General features: G+C 37.4%; 1 protein-coding gene across 1 annotated transcript; it reads left to right on the top strand.

Moving 5' to 3' along the window:
- The first annotated feature begins 16,147 nt into the window (after nucleotides 1-16,147).
- On the top strand, nucleotides 16,148-16,780 carry LOC139143381 (uncharacterized protein KIAA1958-like). Its single transcript, XM_070713656.1, has one exon. The coding sequence runs from the start codon at nucleotides 16,148-16,150 to the stop codon at nucleotides 16,778-16,780; it is 633 nt and encodes a 210-aa protein (XP_070569757.1).
- The last annotated feature ends 1,849 nt before the right edge of the window (nucleotides 16,781-18,629 follow it).

An 18,629-nucleotide genomic window follows, 5' to 3' on the forward strand; every position in this document is an offset into this window, starting at 1 on the left:
CACATTTGTATCAAATTGCAAAAGAATCAAATTATTATATGATAGACATATTTAAAATGCGTAAAAGCATGATGGGTTTTGACTAAATGTTTTTTGAGCTTATTCTCTACTGGCAGACACTGATCAATTATTCCAAATATGTTTTTATTCAGGGCAAAATAATGATTTATTGAACAGAAATTGTGGGGCAGTAACTCAAACAGCAGACGACAACTTTAAAGAGTTCGTAGATGGTAGGCGGGAAACATGTTCTCTCTCAGGAAACCAAGGGCCATGGACAGTCAAACTACGAAACACTGCCTACACCGTACGATACGTTGTCGTTTTGATAATGCCACAAGACACTGAGGATGTTTCAGGTATTGTAATGTCGGAGACATAAAGTTGTGGGTATTTGATTCTTTGCAGGGTAAGGGTTATCATTTTGAAAACAGATCGTATGCATGGCGTTAGTTTAAAAGAAACTGCACATCTATTTATTCGCCTGCATACTTAGCATCTCTCTTTGATAAAATATCGTTTCATGTATGCTGTTTACCAATCGAAAATTTAATGAATTCTTTCAAACAAATCATCGGAGACAAAACAACATGAGCAAACCGTCAATAATGACATATTATATTGCCAGAAGCTATATCTCAACATAGGTGATCTTCTATAATACAATTACAAGCAAGAGAGAATGAAAAGGGTGGTGTTAGAACAGTGGCAATGAATTGGCGAATATGTAGCACAATTGTTGTAATATCAAACCAAGTGTCAATACCACATTTGATTCTAACGTATAAGGTAACTTCAGTAACTAACAAACTTTCTGATGGTGAGTATTCGTTTTATTCTGTCATCATAGATATTACTTCTGGGGTTGCAGTTGGCGGGAAAACTAGAAGCGTCAATTGCACTGAAGAATGGCAAAATATCTATCGTCATGGTTACTCTGTGTTTGTTTGTAACACCATCGGGGGAACTGTGAAGATTTGGAGTACAACTGACAAACCTGTACAGCTCTGTGATCTTAGAGTGGTCGGAGGTCAGCAAAACTCTTATTTCAAAAATCTGTCGTGTGAAAATATAAACAATTTGATGTGTGGACATTAAATTATTTAAATTTACTGCTTGTAATAAAAAGGTATGTAAATTTATTATACAAAGTTGATTTAGCCAAAGATTGCAGCAATGCCTCTCCTTTTCAAGAATATATTTGTACATATATGGCGCATGGTGAGAAAGAAAATGTCTCTCTTTCTACCTCTGTCTGTCTCTCCCCCTCTCTCTCGCACACACGGATACAAACACAAACACACACAACACTTCAGGTCACATGTCAAATGTTTAGGTCGCATGTCACATGTTTTGCTTCTCAACTAGTACTGAGCGAAACCATCACAGCTCCCTTCCTCTATCTCTGTCTGTAAATTGTCTGTTTCAGCATGCGCTCTCTTGTGCCTACGTGCATGTACTGTATACTCATAAATATCATTTTTGTATTATGTATAACGAGTCTACACTTGCAAAAATCTATACGACTTAATTCAATAAAGCGCAAACGCTTCCAATGAACGAGCTCTTACCGAAAGCAGTAAAAATGATCAGTTTAGATTGAATTCTTACCTGAAACGAAGGGCTGTTACGATCATGAAGCAAGTGTTTCTTTAACAAGATCTGACATTATGTTTACTCTCTATACTTCCGATAAAGCAAAGCGCTGTAGGCCATCGACGAAAGCTGTAAATACAACCCTGCCTGGTGTAGAGTACGGTGAAGTGAAGTGGAAGTTAGTGCCTGAGCAAGGAATTGAGGAATTGCGCTCTATGTACTGTGACCATCATACTGGAAGTTACTTCCAAATTGGACAGACGACTGTAAACTGCTCGTCCGAAAATATCACCAGTACACCATACGAATGTTCCTTTAACGTCACCGTAAAAGGTATAACTGAGAAATAAGCTCAAGTGTTAAGTAAAGTGGACTGCTTTATGCAGACAAAAAGTCAATTAGGGAGCCATCAATTATGGCAGAGAGATCGGGGAAATAAGATAAGTCATTCAAACAACGAAAGGCATGTTCAATAAATGTACGAACTATCTCATGATTGCAGGGGAATTTGCTGAAAATGTTATACCATCTTGATTAGTTACAAATAACGTAGTTCAAGTCACGTGATCGATATGCGTGTCGACAGCGTTGCCAGCTAGTATTACTTCTGTCTCTAGGGGAATTTAGAAATAACATTTTAGATCTGCATCTCATTTTTAATTTGTAAATGCGGCATATTATGCTTTCATTACAGGTGTACATCTTTTGTCATGTCAACGTCTGATCAAATTTAAACTTCACTCATTGTAATTAACAATTATGGTTGCTCAAAATAACATTAAAGCCACACCCAGTACTTTAAAGTGGGTTTTAAGCCTACCGAGCAGCTTTCTGTTTGTAGTAAAACAGTTGGGTTGTTAACTCTTGAACAGTCTAATTCGATATGTTTTAATAATGCACTATCCCAAGGGAAAGAACATTAGAACGATGTCAAGGACCATCTTAATGAGAAGGTTATGTTTCTCGAAAGAACGTAGTGGGAGACACATATTTTTAACTCCTTAAACTATGTTATTTGCCTTGAATGGCAAATTGACAAGGAAATATTTTTTGAATAATTTTCACATGCAATACTTAATAAGAAATAGGAAACATTCTACGCAATTTCTTACCAACCGCAAAAAATTTCTTCGCGTACAATTAATCTTCTTATAAGATTCCTACTTAATGTTCAATTTCGTATTCCTTAGACATTTCTTAGAAGAACACAATAATATTTTATGGATGTTGAATGGCAACTAAGGATATATTATGAAAATTAAAATGATACCATATTTGCTTGGGCCAACTTGGTTGATAGAACTTTTCATTTTGACTTTCTATTGCTGCGTGTAAACTGAAAGCCTTCATATCATAACGAACCTCACTTCGAATTAATTATCCGGAACACTTTATAATCTGAAAAGATTTCTCGCATACACAGTGTACACTCGCTCTATTTTTAGGATAAACGGTATTTAAAAAGAAAGCTCATTGATTTTAACTGTTTTATATTGGTGTTGTTTTTCAGGATTATTGGCATAATCAGTGGCCCTTAATCTAAATATAATAATATCAACCATCCTTCATTAAGCTTAGTAAGGCTGTAGCGGCTTTAGCCACCCGGGCACTTCGGCCTGAGGCCGAAAAAATTGAATACAAGCCATTAGGATTTCAAAAATGTATTTTAAGAGTTGCGAGGCATTTGAATAAGACGCTCTAGCCGGCACGCAGAAATCGATAAACTCTGAAGCAGGCCTTTAAGTTCTTGAGACATAGCAAAGGATCACCTACTCTCGGCATAAATTCTCATGTTCAGTCGTCCATCCTTCCATCCGGCCATCCATCTTCATTTTCCGTTTACTATCTTTATACATAATGATTGGAAGCATCTTTTCAAATCAGGTTTTATACTCTCCGTTCAAAATCACTTTTCATATTACAGCGCCAAAATAGTTTACATTACGAGTTTTCTGTCTTTTGTGCCTGAATGTGTGGTTTTTGTCTTTGCTCATGTACATTTAACATGAAAATTAAAGTTCGTATTTCTATTAAGACAAGATAAAGCCTAATTTAGATAAATGAATACTTATGGTTCCTCTTTTAGATGAAGAAGAGCCAAAGATAACATCACGTTGTTGCGATGTCCAAGTAACATTGCCCTCTCAAAAGATGGAGTGTGTGAAGACAACTTGGCAAGAGCCTACAGCAACAGACAACTCGGGTGTCATTTTCCAAAACAAGACTTATGAACCAGGACATTGCTTTACCCTTGGTACAACGGAAGTGACGTATGAATTTCGGGACCCGTCAGACAACCGAATGACTTGTTCGTTCAATGTTACTGTAAGAACTCAGAATAAGGAAATTGTACATAGTTTTACAGGAGGTAGGTTTGTTATTAAGAAATACTGTATTCACATTTCACGAAGACTTTCAGCGGGGAAAGATAATACCAGGAAGTTGACTGTTTCAGTTTGTAATGTCTTTCGACGAAAAACCTTTTTGTCTATATTTATATAAGAGGTCAAGTCAGAACTATCCGTTAATATTTTTAAAAAGAGCAGAGAGCCTTGAAAACTTGATAAATGACAGTTAATCATGGAAATATACAGCGTCGGTCTGTAACGCATTGTTTATCAGGCGTATCTCTTTTCTTTGACAGAGTCTTGTCTAGTGGAACTCAAGCATTCTCATTCTGTTTGGAAGGGACGTCTTCCCCACGGTGAATCTTTGCCAGTGTCCTGTCGTCCTGGATTTAAACCTGACAGAAGTCCTGTCAGATGCATAAATGGGCAATTAGATGGAGCTATGCCGATTTGTGTTGGTGAATAATAAATGTTTCAAACGTTTTTCTGTGTACTTGGCAGACAATGACACTTAAAATCGCCCATATGCACATTTCCGTTGATGATTTTGATGATTTTAATATTGCTCACTCTTACTCTATGTTTAGATATTGACGAATGTTTGAACGGTGAACACGATTGCGACACAGAGTACGAGACTGAGTATTGCCAAAATGTTATCGGTAATTATGAGTGTCCATGCATTCCATACTACAAGAAAGTGAAGGGAAGATGTCTTCCAGACACTTCAAGCGATGATGAAATCGATGACATTTCAAGAACCAAAGGTAATTCTTTGCTTTATTGCTCAGCATGTACCGGCAGAAGGGTCAGGCTTTTGCCAATAGACACCGAGTGTGAAGATTTTTACTCTGACCATCTCGTCCATCAACGTAAACGTTTAGATTTTCCTTAAACTTTCGTTGTTGACTTGTCGTTCCAATATGATGGGACATCCAATGACAACATTGGGCATCACAGTTTAACCTGTGTCAAGTCACAGAACCTTTTCTACCTTCCAGGTTAATTTTTGCCCTATTCTCAAAACTTGTATATTGAAACCGGATGTCCAGAGGATACAAATGGTTTTATATTGACTAAAACCCACATAAATGTTATGATTAAAGTCAAATGGCAGATTTGAAGGGTAAATTTTGCATTGTTGCAGGTGGTTCGCAGAGAAAATGTCCGCAGCAAATTGATCAGCTAGGTGCTCTGTGGCCCGAAACGATGGCTGGTTTTTCCACAGACTGGCAACGTTGTCCAAGTGGCAAACAAGGTATGTATGTCTCTCCATACAGTAGCAAATTCAAGTTACAGGTTGCACAAATGATGATTAGTGAATAAAGACGGTTTGTCAACCCTTTTGACACAGGTAAATATCTATGTGGTACCAGTGTACTCTAACCCTGGTCCTTACGACCATATTTAGTTATGATTAAGGTAGGATGCTGGCTTCTCAAGTGAAAGTGAAAGACTTAAACTTTTGCTCAAACGTTCCGGAAAGAAACTTTCAACCACTCTCTTACCAAATCACAAATGAAAATCTGGAGTCGCCGTGTAAAGTTTTGTACTAAGAAACAAATTACCCAACATTTACCGATGTTTGAAATTCGAAATTCTGTGTTAAATCTATCAGGGAAAATATAATGTTCGAATTTTGAGAAAGGAGAAAGATGAAAATGAACCCCAAAAAGTTGTAGACCAGAAAAGTATTGTGAGCCAAAAACATGTAGTTAACATTCTTCCTTAATGCAAAATACTGTATTTGTCCATTTATCTTCATGTGTGCCATTTCGGTCGACATAGTGATTGCAGTGTTCCGAAAATCTACAACTTAGATACTTTGGCTATCTAACTTTAATCAATCCACCATACATAAAACATGTCAAAAATCTTTAGAATAAAATCGTTCGTTTTTTTAATTTATACCCAAATATTATTGATCTATATTATGATCAAATATAATGAAATCAGATGAATGGTGCTAGTAAAGTGGACTCAAATGCAACAACGACAAAAATTGTTCCTTGTTTATTACATCATTCCCTAACTAGGACTTTCCCGCCGAAAATGTGATAAGTTTGGTCAATGGATGGATGCGGAATTAATTTATTGTCAGACGATTGCTTTAGGAAGGCTTCTACAGGAGGTAAGCTTTCGTTCTCAATAACTTTAGCTAAATAAAAATTAAAGACACACATATTTTATTGCAAGTCACTCATAAATATGATGGAGGAAAAGTTGGTTTGGGTGAGGAAGTTCACTGTCACTTATATTACTAATAGATATCGTCACACACAGTGTTTTTGTGACGAACACTAATATTTAGCATTTCAAAAAGTCGCGCTATTCTCATCAAACAGAGCAAGAGTGTTAAATCTTCTTCTCAAGCCAAGGAACTGATGGGTGAAGTAGCAAAGATTACATCAAACGTAACAGTCGGTGGTGACTTGCTTGCTGCTGGTGATATTCTACTCACAATGGAGAAAAACAATGCGTTGGAGATGAATGGTTCGTCTGTATCCAAACAGGAATATATCGAAGTAAGGGAAAACTTAGAGCCCCATCTCTGTGCGATCACCAAAATAATGTCATTTGCTCTCCAAATGAACAATTGTTCCCCTCCTCTGTCTATAGTATGCTAATGAAATAATAAATGCAAAACGGTGCAAACTGCTCAGTGACATTCGTAATTGGCGATCGAAGTTCGCAACATTAGATCACTGTCCTGTACCTGTATCGTTGTTTTGACTTTATCTGTTAAACATAGCACATGCTTTAGTTTGTTCTATATCACAGTTAGATGTCATTAAGCATATGGTAACATCGTTATTCTCTTTTTTTTACTTTGTTTTACCAGGAGTTTGTGAAAGTCGCAAATAATCTTTTGGCTGTTGATAAAGAAAGTCACTGGCGAGCTATTCATGCGGTGAGTTGTGACAATCTGTGAAATATATACACAGCATACATACATGCTGTTGTACACTCTTACCATACCTACACACCTATCCATTTATCTATCTTCTATGTCTTCGTATGAAAATCAGCCGTAGTTTAGGTTGGTGTGGCGGACACCATACAAGACTAAATCTTTCAGTGTGTAATTGACGCTGCAAAATGTGTAGTAAATATTTGAGGATTGTATTCCACAGTCGAGTTGCTGTACAACTGATAACCATGGTCAAGGTGCACATACCTCATTCTGTGTTGTGATGCGCCAGATATTTCTTATTTCATTTGGTTAGCGTTTTGTACTTTATTAAAATAAAAACTGACAAAATTTTATTCTATTATTGTATCATATAGGCACTCGGTCCAGAAAAGGGGACCGTCAGGGTGTTCGAGGCTCTTCAAAAATATTCTGACGATATAAACAAACACTTACTTACAGAAGATACTGGAGTTTATCTGAATTATGAAAACATAGGTAAATTTCTCCATCACTTGGAATTTGTAATATTCGATACTCTTCATCAGACGTTTGGACCAGATTTGAACTGAACTCATCAATCTTCAAGGAAAACAGCAGTGATCAATATCATCTCATCATGACATGCTAACAGTGTCACAGTCGATAAAACTGGATTAATCAGAAACATTGAGAGACACAAATAGACAGATTTGGAAAAAAATTGCAAACGTCCTTTTTGTTTTAACGTTTCTCGGACAATCCTTAATTAATCGTTACACAACAGACTGCCAAGCATTTATTGAAATAAATTGCATGTTAAATATGCAATTATTACTTATTGACACAGCTTAAGCCGACTTATTAATCCTCTGCAGAGTATCAAGCATTCAAACCTGACGCAATGGATGTGATAATGCGTAAATTAACGTTTAAAGGGTTGAGCCGACGCAAGAGAAGTAGTAAATCAAAGGATGTGCTAAATAGTGAATTACAAATCAATCAAGATATCCTAAGTGGCAGATCGGGTGAGTACAGTACATAGTTACATTTTATCGCCAATTGAAGAGAGGGGTCGTAAGAACTGCGCTCAAAGGTCGTGTAGGACCAATACTATCAATGTAAACACTGTATCCAAGATACGTAGGCGATTAATTAAAGTTAAAACACGTTTGTCGAATTGTGCATCGTAATATTGAAATGTTGAAAGTATGTTGACGTGATGCGTCTAGATTGTTGATAAACAAGGAAATCGCGCAGGCGCAGTTCCAAAGACTCCTCATTAAATCGCTTCTACTGTACAGTGTGGCAACGTGCATCACTGTTTTATAGTCTGCTCCTAACTAAACCAAACAAACAAACTAAAAAAAACTTACAACAATATTTTAACTGTCGTTGTGTTTGATATCCATCCTCTCTCCTCGTAATATTCCTCATTCATCATCATCGTCATCATTATCGTCGTCGTCATAATTACCATTATCAATGTTTCCGTTGACACTCCCAGTTATTAATTTCTCCCTACTTCCGTTTTATTTATTATTCATTTGTCCTGAAGTGGACGTGTGCCTTTGAAAACGGTTACTCCCTGATAGTTGAAACTAAAAGTACTTGCCATCACGATTATTATTGCTCAAGGTCATTTATGAAAGTTTTGTAACTCTCAAACTCCAAGTAATAAAAAACACCGTGATTATGTTGTATGGAATTTTGATGAAGTCTGAAAGTATGCTCAAATATATACACTTTTAACAGTTAACTACAAGACACTCAAATAATTGTAATGCGTGTATTTTCCTTTTCAGATGTTTCAATGATCATTGCATATGTTTATCACAACCCCGGTGACATCCTCCCTGTTAAGAAGAAACGGTAAGTCTATACCTAGCTTTATGAAACAAACTCAAGTAAATGTACATAGTCTAAAAGTAATGTAAATAGTCTTTTGGATGATGTCAAAATATGTTTTAAACCAACATGCAAAGTGAAGACGAAACGATTACATTTAGCCTTAGCATAGCTTTACTCAAGGAAATGTACAACAATTCGATTTATATTTAAGGGAGCGCAATTTAATTTCATCACACATCATCTTGGCACAGGGGTACAAATTCTAAACATAACATCGTCCCTATTAACACGGTTTTGAAAACTAATATTATTATTCTTCGAAATAAAATACTAACGACCTATTCTATTGCTTTTTAAATATTTTCGTGAGGGGCATAACTTAGGTAGTGCAGGCCCATTGAATGTCTACATATCCTACATCAGTGTATTTTCTATATTTAGTATGCTGTAACCGGAATGAACAAAACTATCACCCACAGTGAAAACAAACAAACACAAACTTTATTCTTGAACAAATAGCTACCAGGGACGTATTCTTAAAACGAGACTTTAGAGCATAAGCCAATTCTAGCACATTTTCGGTTATTATGTGCTGCAGCACCACCATAAGAGACATTTCTTTACAAAGTTCAGTCTACGAAGAAAATTTGGGCAAAAAGAAACGTATGAGAAACGTTAGAGAAATTAAAGGAAAGTAAGAAAATCCAATTTCGCGAAGGTACTGTTTTATACGGGGTGCAATATTAGTCAGTGATTGCTGCTTGGTAACAATAAGCAATAAGTTAAAATTTCTTGAAGCAAGACATGGTACATTTTCTCAGCAGAGTGCGTCATTGTAGTTTTGAAGCTTTAATGTACTCTATCTCCACATTGCAGGTCCTCGAGTGCTGAGACGGTGAAGTCAATCACTGCCACTAAGAAAACACAAAAGGTTAACAGTCCTGTTGTTGCTGTGAAGATGTACAGTGAAAACAGCGTCTATCGAAATTCAGAGTCAGTAATTCTAAAATTCCCCCACAAGGAGGTATGTCACACTTCGATCAATGGCTCACTATTGTGTCGTTGTACTCAAACACTCATCAAAAAATTGGGACAAATTTAAAAAATGAAGATGAGAATAATTCGTACGTAAAAAATATGTTTCTTTAACATGCATGCACACCTCTTACAATGGTATTTTCTCATGGATGATTCGTGTTCATCATCTTTATCGACTATGTACAGGAAGCAGCAGCGAATTTTATATGCCATCTTTTTAAAATGATATGGCGGTCTGAGATGCATTTCTTTGAACTGATCTGAGAAATAGCTCTTAAGTTATAGGTACTAAATATCATGATAATACTTTGGATTGCACCTTGTCATCTTTGCTTGCTTGTTGTAAACTTCACATGACAATATAAAAAAAACTTTTGCTCTCAGCCTGGGTATGGTCCAAAGTGTGTGGCAATGCAGTTCAATAAAGCTTCAGGGTGAGTATGTTCGCAATCATTCTGCCTAACACAACACAGCACCATTCAGTCGGTCAACTCAAAGTACTCGCTAGACACAATTTACTTTGTTTACCGTACAAAAGTTTCGGTCTAAGGTAATATGGCGGAAGCATGTATGCTCGAACTCTTCCATGATAAAGGAGGGCCTAAAAGCCGTTTACGTTCCGTAAATTGATCATCATATACCTATTCAAAATCATCTGTGAGTGATTGTGTCACATCTTAATTCAATTGTCTTGAAAGCGGAACTTTTAAGCGTGAATTTACTGAAACAGGAGGGTATTCCTGGCTTTAGAGCCTCTTCACTGATGAGAACTAATATGGAGCTAGTTTATGCAAGCCATTGGCTCTTCAATTTGAGACAGGTGAATGACCAGACATCACGTCACCCAGTCACCCGTACGTCACAATAGACTTGCATATGTACACGTACATATTGACAATAAACATCGGTTGAGACACACTAGTAACGTGCTTAAATGAACATAATAATTTGTAAATACCTTATAATTTCTGCTGACATAGTCTGCCATCCACTGAATTGTTCTGTTGGCCATTGTTGAAAGGGCAGACTTTAAAAGTGCAAATGACAATTATAAACTATGCTGTTATATATTTTAAAAATTAACATAAAGTAAATCCGAAACATGGACGTGTTCATCCAAATATGGGCTGCCGAGCAAGGGCATGATACATAACATTACAGTACAGGTGTGAGATTGCATTGTCTATAGCGTTACGAGAGTGAGCAATACGAGGAATATGATAATACATGTACATTTAAAATAAGATTAATACTTTTGGCATGCTAAGTGATTATCTTATGTTTTTGTCTTGTTTGTGTCGTGTTTATTTTGTTGCATTTCATCTCGAAAGTTTTTCTGATGATAGTTATGTAGCCCGTATTCGAAATTAATTTCGTATCACAGTTAATTGATACTAGAAAATGTCACTATTACGTGTGTTCCATTGGCGAGAGTGACATCTTTTAAATATTACCATGTTGCTGACGTCTTTCTCATAGTGTTTCTCAATCATAACAACACTCCTTTTCTCCTTGTCTGCTGAAATTAATTACAATAGCTCACTTGTACTTCATTTAAAACCTCAGTGTTTATTTTCGTAGGATTTGGAAAACCGGTGAATGTTTGCTTCTTAAGTCACAGTCTGGTAAAGACCACACATCCTGTAAGTGTCCTCAGCCAACTGTTGCAGCGGTTGTCATGACAATCGGAACCAGGAAACAGGTATCACTTTGTTTGTGTTTTCTGTCGTAACATAATCAATATTAACACAAAGCCTATAGCGAGATTGCAAGCGCGCTGTACTCGGGGTTTTTGCGCGAAGACTTGCTGTGTATTCTGCTGTCCTAGCACTCGCTACATGTTTGTGATGCTCGTGCGGGAACGGCCTCGGAATGCACTTTAAACCCTTGTGCAAACGCCGCTAGTATGTTCTACTTGAGTGTCTGGCCATTTGGTTTAGTCATAGTATACCAAGTACATCAACTGTATAATATATTCTGAAATGAATCGCAATACGTTTAGAAGAGCTTTACGATGATATGTAGTCCATTAAACATCAACAGCGACAGCAATATGGTACGAACTCGCAATGAGACACTTAACAATGCCGATTACATAGCTGAAAAATAACTAGATTTATGGGCCACTTTTGGCAAATTTTGCTTTTAATATCTCCCAGCTGAGAATTTCTTGTTCTATTCCATAAAGCATGTTGACATACACGGTATTCAGCCAGTAACTAAATCTGTATATGTGTACACTGTATTGTTCTTGATTATCAGTGAATTCTGGTCAAACCAGAATTCGAACAACGATAGTGCATTTTTACATGTACTGACACGATGTTAACAAGCTAATAGTGATTCAATATGCTTTGGGGAGTAGAAAAGGAACTTGCAATCGACTTAGCAAATGGCTTTCATATTTGATAGATTGTGTGTCGAGTGTTTAGCATCTAATTTAATAGTTTTCTGAATATATCATGTTCATTTGCATATTTACAGCCATTTCTCGTCGCCGCAAGAGACGTCATAATCACAATCACAAACGGCCTGTCATTTCTGCTGATATTAATCACAGTTGTATTCATCATTTTATCAAGGTAAGGTTCTTCCACAATAGGATTAATGATGCTAGACAAAATAAGCAGATATTGAAGGAGAATGCTTTAAAAATCACCGTATTACAATAATGATTTGCATTTCTCTATTAAGTATGCTTTCCATGTGGTATATCTATACTTTATCCCTTCATTTTTCCAATACCAGGTTGGACACAGAACAATACTATGTGATCAGACATTACATAATGGCCTTTCTACCGATGCCTTGCCTCATTTTTCTTGGGGGACTAACAGCCAATACCACGGTAAGTCAACTTATTTCCATATTTTGCGCATCCTAAAAAAATTTGAGATATGTCCTCTTAGCTTTTCATAGTGAGATTAATGCAGACTTTCGTACTCTAGACTCGTAAAAATAGCGTTTAAAACTAGCTCTCGGCATACACGTACAGGTTTACGATATTTGATACGATGTAGATAAACCTTGTTACGTTACTGTCACTTAATCTGCTTCTTTATTCAAATGTCATTGAGTACCACACATTCAAAAATTTGATTTACTCCCTATTTGCCACCACCGATGTAAACACACCTCCGTTTCTTTAACAGGTCAGAAGTGTTTCTACAGCCATGATTCAATACTCATTTCTCAGTACCACTGCATGGACCCTGAATCTATCCATTGAGGCCTACAGACGACTGGCTTGCTTTATTCATACTAGCAAGCATGGGAAGTGAGTGTCAAATTTCAAATTCGATTGAATTTCAAACGATCGCTTCTAATCTTAATTTTTGCAAAACCATGACGTTGACGGAGGAAAGTGTTACGAAAGAGCAAGTTCGGAGATGGCTTTTCCATTGCAAGTTGGAAATCTGCTGGAAAATTAATGTATTTATCTGTTCACATAGACCATCAGTTTTACATTGCAACGGCCTATCCAATTTATTTGTATTTGGATGCATCTCTTTGATGTACCTATCGTAACAAAGTTACTTTTGAAATCATAAATCTGTTTAATTTTCAGATTTGTATACACGTTGAATGGATGGATCCTACCTTTGGTCGTTGTGTTGCTGTCACTGTGGTGTAAATTCGAAATCTATCGTGACACGCATGGGTATGTTAATACTCTACTTACGATTATTATGGTTTTATTTTCTTGGATGTAAATGGGTTTTTATGTTGATGGGAGGCAAGTAGATGTTATCAAGAGTGCACCACCTTATTTGATTTGCGCAAAGACATAAGCATTTTTCTACCGTAAGTAATATCTTAAATTAGATATAGACAAAGATCATGAAATGCATATCACAGTTCTTCTTGTTGAATATTTCATAAACATTAAATTTATCTCTTATTCTATGTAAATTACATTTCATCTATATTTAAATGGCATCGACAACCATCATTCTTTGGGTTTCCCTATTTATGTCAACCAAGAAACTGATAAGAGAGCCTAGTTTCGATGAAGGAATATTGCACACGTAGCAAAGGATTTTTCTATCGAAGAACCGTCTTCAAAATTGCGTAGCTGTAATACGATAGTCACAATTAGTTTTGGTTATTAATTGTTCCTAAAGTCACGGCGTTCTCGTGGCTCGCGACTCAACAAATTTGTAATCTAATTGCAAGAAAAACTACAATTTTTGATGAAATATTTTTTTTCGTATTATATTGCAGTCTATGGTTTCCGTTTGATCCCGTCATTGAAGTGCCATGTGTCCTACTCGTGGCAGCAATGAATCTGGTAAATTTAAAACAAAATTTAAACGTCCCTATTATTGAACATTCTTTGTACGCCTGTAAAAGAGATGCATGCATAATGCAACAAATGGACGAATTGATGAATGAATGAATGAATGAATACATTAAGAAATGATGGTTGGTTGATTGGTTTGATGGATCGGTGCGTTGATAAATCCTTTTCCATCTATGTCATAATATCACGTTATCTCGGGAGCAAACCTATTATATTTTACTGTTCCGAACCCAAATATTACTCATTTCGTCAAGTACTGGGCATGTCAACCATTCTTAAGTTAGCATTGACCAAAAATTTCACACCTTTCAAAACTCTGACCAAATCCAAGTGACTGCCACGTCTTCATACATAATACCAATTTGAAAGGAACAACTCTTTTACTTTCCAGACCAGTGTCGTATTGCTTGTACTCACAAAGCGGCAGTTTGACAGCGAAAGGCGCCTCGGATATTATGAATTCGAAGAGTGGCAGAAATTCTGGTAGGTTGATTTCTTTTATCATACACTTCCACCAAATCTGGGTCCTTTGACAACATCACAGCCCCTAGTGATACCCCTTACTTCTTCTACTCAAACATGAAAACTTTACGTTAAAGTGAAGCCTTATTAAGGGATCCGATAGGTGGCGCTATAAATATTTCTTCTCTTTTCATCGTAGACGTTACATAAATAATATTATTACATTTTTAAAGGCAGATTGAAATATGTGTGGATGATTTCTTGAATAGTATTTTGTAAATGTAAAGATGATGAATATTAAATATAATTTTCTTTATCATAGGGAAGATCTTCGAGCCATAATGTTGATGTTGCCTGTTACGGCCTTGACTTGGCTGGTAGGAACATTTGCTAGCAACACTACGGATCTGATTTCCGGATATCTCTTTGCTGGATTTTCGTTTAGTTTGGTATGTCTACATTTCGTACTATTGTATAACAACACGGCTTATGATATTTTGATATTTTTCTTCTAGGATTACAGTCAACAATAATACTTGTATTTATGCAGTTTAAATTTAGCTGTGGGTGTGGAGGACCTGGACTAGGTCACATTGTGGCTTCACCATTATTGGCTTCGACGTCAGGGCCCTCCCCACCCTCCGTATACCAAAAGCTCCTGATTTTCCTTTCTCATCCAGTCTTATGCATCTGCATCTTCAAAATTAGCGGACTTCGTCTTCATAGCGGTCAAGGTTGTAATGACGTTGTTGACCTTGACCCCTTAACACTTGTGTCTGTCTGTACTAGTATTAGTGTTAGTGTAATCAGAAATGAAATGTAAATTCTTGTGACAAGTATTTACGGAGAGGCGGTTATTCTTAAACGTATACAGTCATCTGTAATCTGAATATGCCCATATATGGTCAAAGGGGCGTTCCTCAGTATTCAGTGAGGGCGCTGTTTTTAAAAAACGGCCACGCGCTTAAAATCTGTGATTGGTTAGATTTCTCTTTTCATGGTAACAGTGGCAAAATTGGAACAGGTGACAGTATACCTTTAATTCATTTACAAACAACTTTCAAAAGTCTTTACAGACATTGATCATAAAAGTATTTACTGGCATCTATCAATTTATTTAAAATTGTCTCCTGCTGCGAGGGCACATAAACCCATGTATTCAGGCAATAATATTTTTATCACATGCCTTCTCACAGTTAACGCTATCCGACATTTAGTTCCATGCAGGGTATTCTCAAAATATTTTAACATTATCAATCAGCATCAAACAGATTTTAACGAAAGTCAAAATACCCGTGCGCGCATTGATATTTTACAACTAGCGCGAAGCGCCTATCGTGACTTTGAAAGTATTTCCATCATGGCTGACAACACTGTAGCAGACGATCACGACGGTGAAATGATAGAGTGGCTAATGCCACATGGAGCTAATAAACTCGACGAACTTTTGGACCAGTGCCCGAAAGATAGTGTGCCCGATGACGTTGACGATTTTATACGAGCCCATCAGAAGGAGAGTACGGTTAAGTCTACGGAATGTGATGTCCGTAGATGTACCAAATGGTTGGCGCAAAATTGCAGTGAAACACGTCGGCTGGAGTGCATTGAACCGACCAGTTAAATGAAATACTTAGTAAGTTTTTCACTTCGATAAGAAAGATGGATGGCATTGAATATGAACCCTTGACCCTGAACAACATGAAGTGCAGCCTGGAGAGATACCTTCGGAGTAAGAATTACTCAGCAAGTTTGAACGACCGTGTATTTCATAAACTGAACCAAGCGATAAGAGCTAAACAGGTTGATTTCAAAGGCCAAGGTAAAGGAAGAAAGGAGCTGAAGTCGGAAGAAATTTCGGCAGAAGAGGAAGAAACTATGTGGCAGGCCGGAGTACTGGGAATTAATAATCCACAGAGCGCGAATTTCACCATGTTCTTTTTATTCGGAAAGCACTTTGGAATGAGAGATAGAAACGAGCATCGGAAACTAAAGTTTGGCGACATCGTGACCGGCCGTGATACCGAAGGCACTGAATATCTAGAGTTTCACGAGAGATGTACAAAAACAAGAGATGGAACTACAACAACTGCACGAGAATTCGCTCCAAAAATGTTTGCCACGCCAGGAAATCCTAAGCGAGATCCCGTAGCGCTATATCGTGCGTATGTGAAACAGCGACCGCAAGAAAGTTTTGAACCCGAGTTTGACTTTTACCTCACGCCTCTCCAACGTCACATGATCATGTCTGACGTCTGGTTTCATGCAAGGCCACTGGGTAAGAACACGGAGTGACTCCATATTGATTCACACAGACAACACGTACGAAAGTGCGCTCCGCCAGACATTCATGGAAAAGTCATTGTGTAAGCCAACCTCCCTGTATTTTATAGTTGTAAACTGACCTGGAGCACAGTGCTACAGATTCATGCTAAAATGGGCATCGGATTACAACAATATCGAGTAAAAATTGGTAATTTTGCTGGAGGTAACCCGGCCCGTCAGTCAAAGCTGCCAGGAGTGGCCACGTTGCGCATTCCGTTACTGAATTGCAAGGTGTCACTTACTATCAAGCTGTGCCTATTCAGTTTGCTGGTGCTCAGCGGCAATGTGGAACAGAACCCAGGTCCAAGGCTACGGTCAGACGGCACGAATACTGGTACCGGACAAGACTCTGCAACCAAAGAAGATGTAGCAGGTATACTAAAGAAATTAGATGTCTTAATTCGAGACTCCGCAACTTTGAATCAGAAATTCGACAATATTCAATCTAGAATGAACAATATCGAAGACGAATTGCAAGAAATAAGAGAGCTTACCGACCAGCAAAGCGCAAAAATAGATGAACTCGACGAAAATCAGAAATCTCTAGACGTAATCAAAGAAGAGCTTGGTAAACTGAAACGTGAAAATGAGCAGCTGAGAAAGGACAACGACGACCTAGAAAATAGAAGTCGTCGCAACAATCTGATATTCTATGGAATTAAACAAGAGAATCCAAATGAGACCTGGGATGAGTCCGAGGAAAAGATAAAATCTCTACTGAAGGACAGATTTGAAATTTCAGAAGTGGAGTTTGAAAGATGCCACCGCCTTTCAAGTGCACCATCAATTAGAGGAGGTAAACCTATTATCGCCATGCTGTCAAAATTTAAAGACAAGGGAAAAATTCTTGCAAGCGCCAACAAGCTTCGTGGATCAACCATCAGTGTCGGAGAAGATTTCTCTAAGCGTGTACGAGATATTCGTGCCCGTTTATTCGAACACCGTAGATCACTGATGCAAGGCAATGAATCGCTGAGAGCTCAAGTTCGTTTTGACAAGCTTGTTTGCACCGACGAGACTGGCAAAAAGAAGGTTTACAAAGTCAATGAAGCAACAGGTGAAATAATTGACGTTCAAAATGCGACGAAATAGCGGTGTGGTCAAGGCCCGAGTGTCACTGATCTGTCCATTCTAATTTGGAACATTAGGGGACTGAAAACGAAAACTTCCATTTCAGACTTTGTATCGTTATGTAAAGATTATGATATCATTGGTTTCACTGAGACATTCTGTACAGAGCTTGATTCAGCTGACTTTCTAGAAAATCATAAAGTGTTCAGATCTCATGCCTCCAAACGCAGACGTAAAGGCCGTCCCAGCGGAGGAATAGCAGTGTACATTCACAGAAAATTTCTCAGCAAAGTGCAGGAACTTCATTGTAATAGAATGACTGCATTTTTCTCCGCCTGGATAAAACTATTTTCCATTCCATAAAGATGTAATTTTTGCTTGCTGTTATGTCAAACCAGATGAGAAATTAGATAAGATAAATAGTCTTGAACAAGTACTGGCTGAATTACGCTGTACATATCCCGATGCATATTTCATGTTAGGAGGTGATTTTAATGCTAGAACTGGTACTTTTGATGATTTTATTGTAGACGATTCGATAGATCATCTCCCTATTGAAGCATCTGACTACACACCAGATAATTTTCAGCTGTCACGAAATTCTAAAGATGAGGTGATAAACGAAGCGGGAAAAGCTTTGTTACACATGTGCAAATGCTTTGACGTACACATTGCAAACGGGAGATTAGGTGAAGACAAAGAGGGTCATGTGACATGTGTCACAGCCAATGGGTGTAGCGTTATAGAC

This window comes from Ptychodera flava, chromosome 11 (genome assembly GCF_041260155.1).
Source record: "Ptychodera flava strain L36383 chromosome 11, AS_Pfla_20210202, whole genome shotgun sequence".
In the NCBI taxonomy this organism is placed as follows: Eukaryota; Metazoa; Hemichordata; class Enteropneusta; family Ptychoderidae; genus Ptychodera; species Ptychodera flava.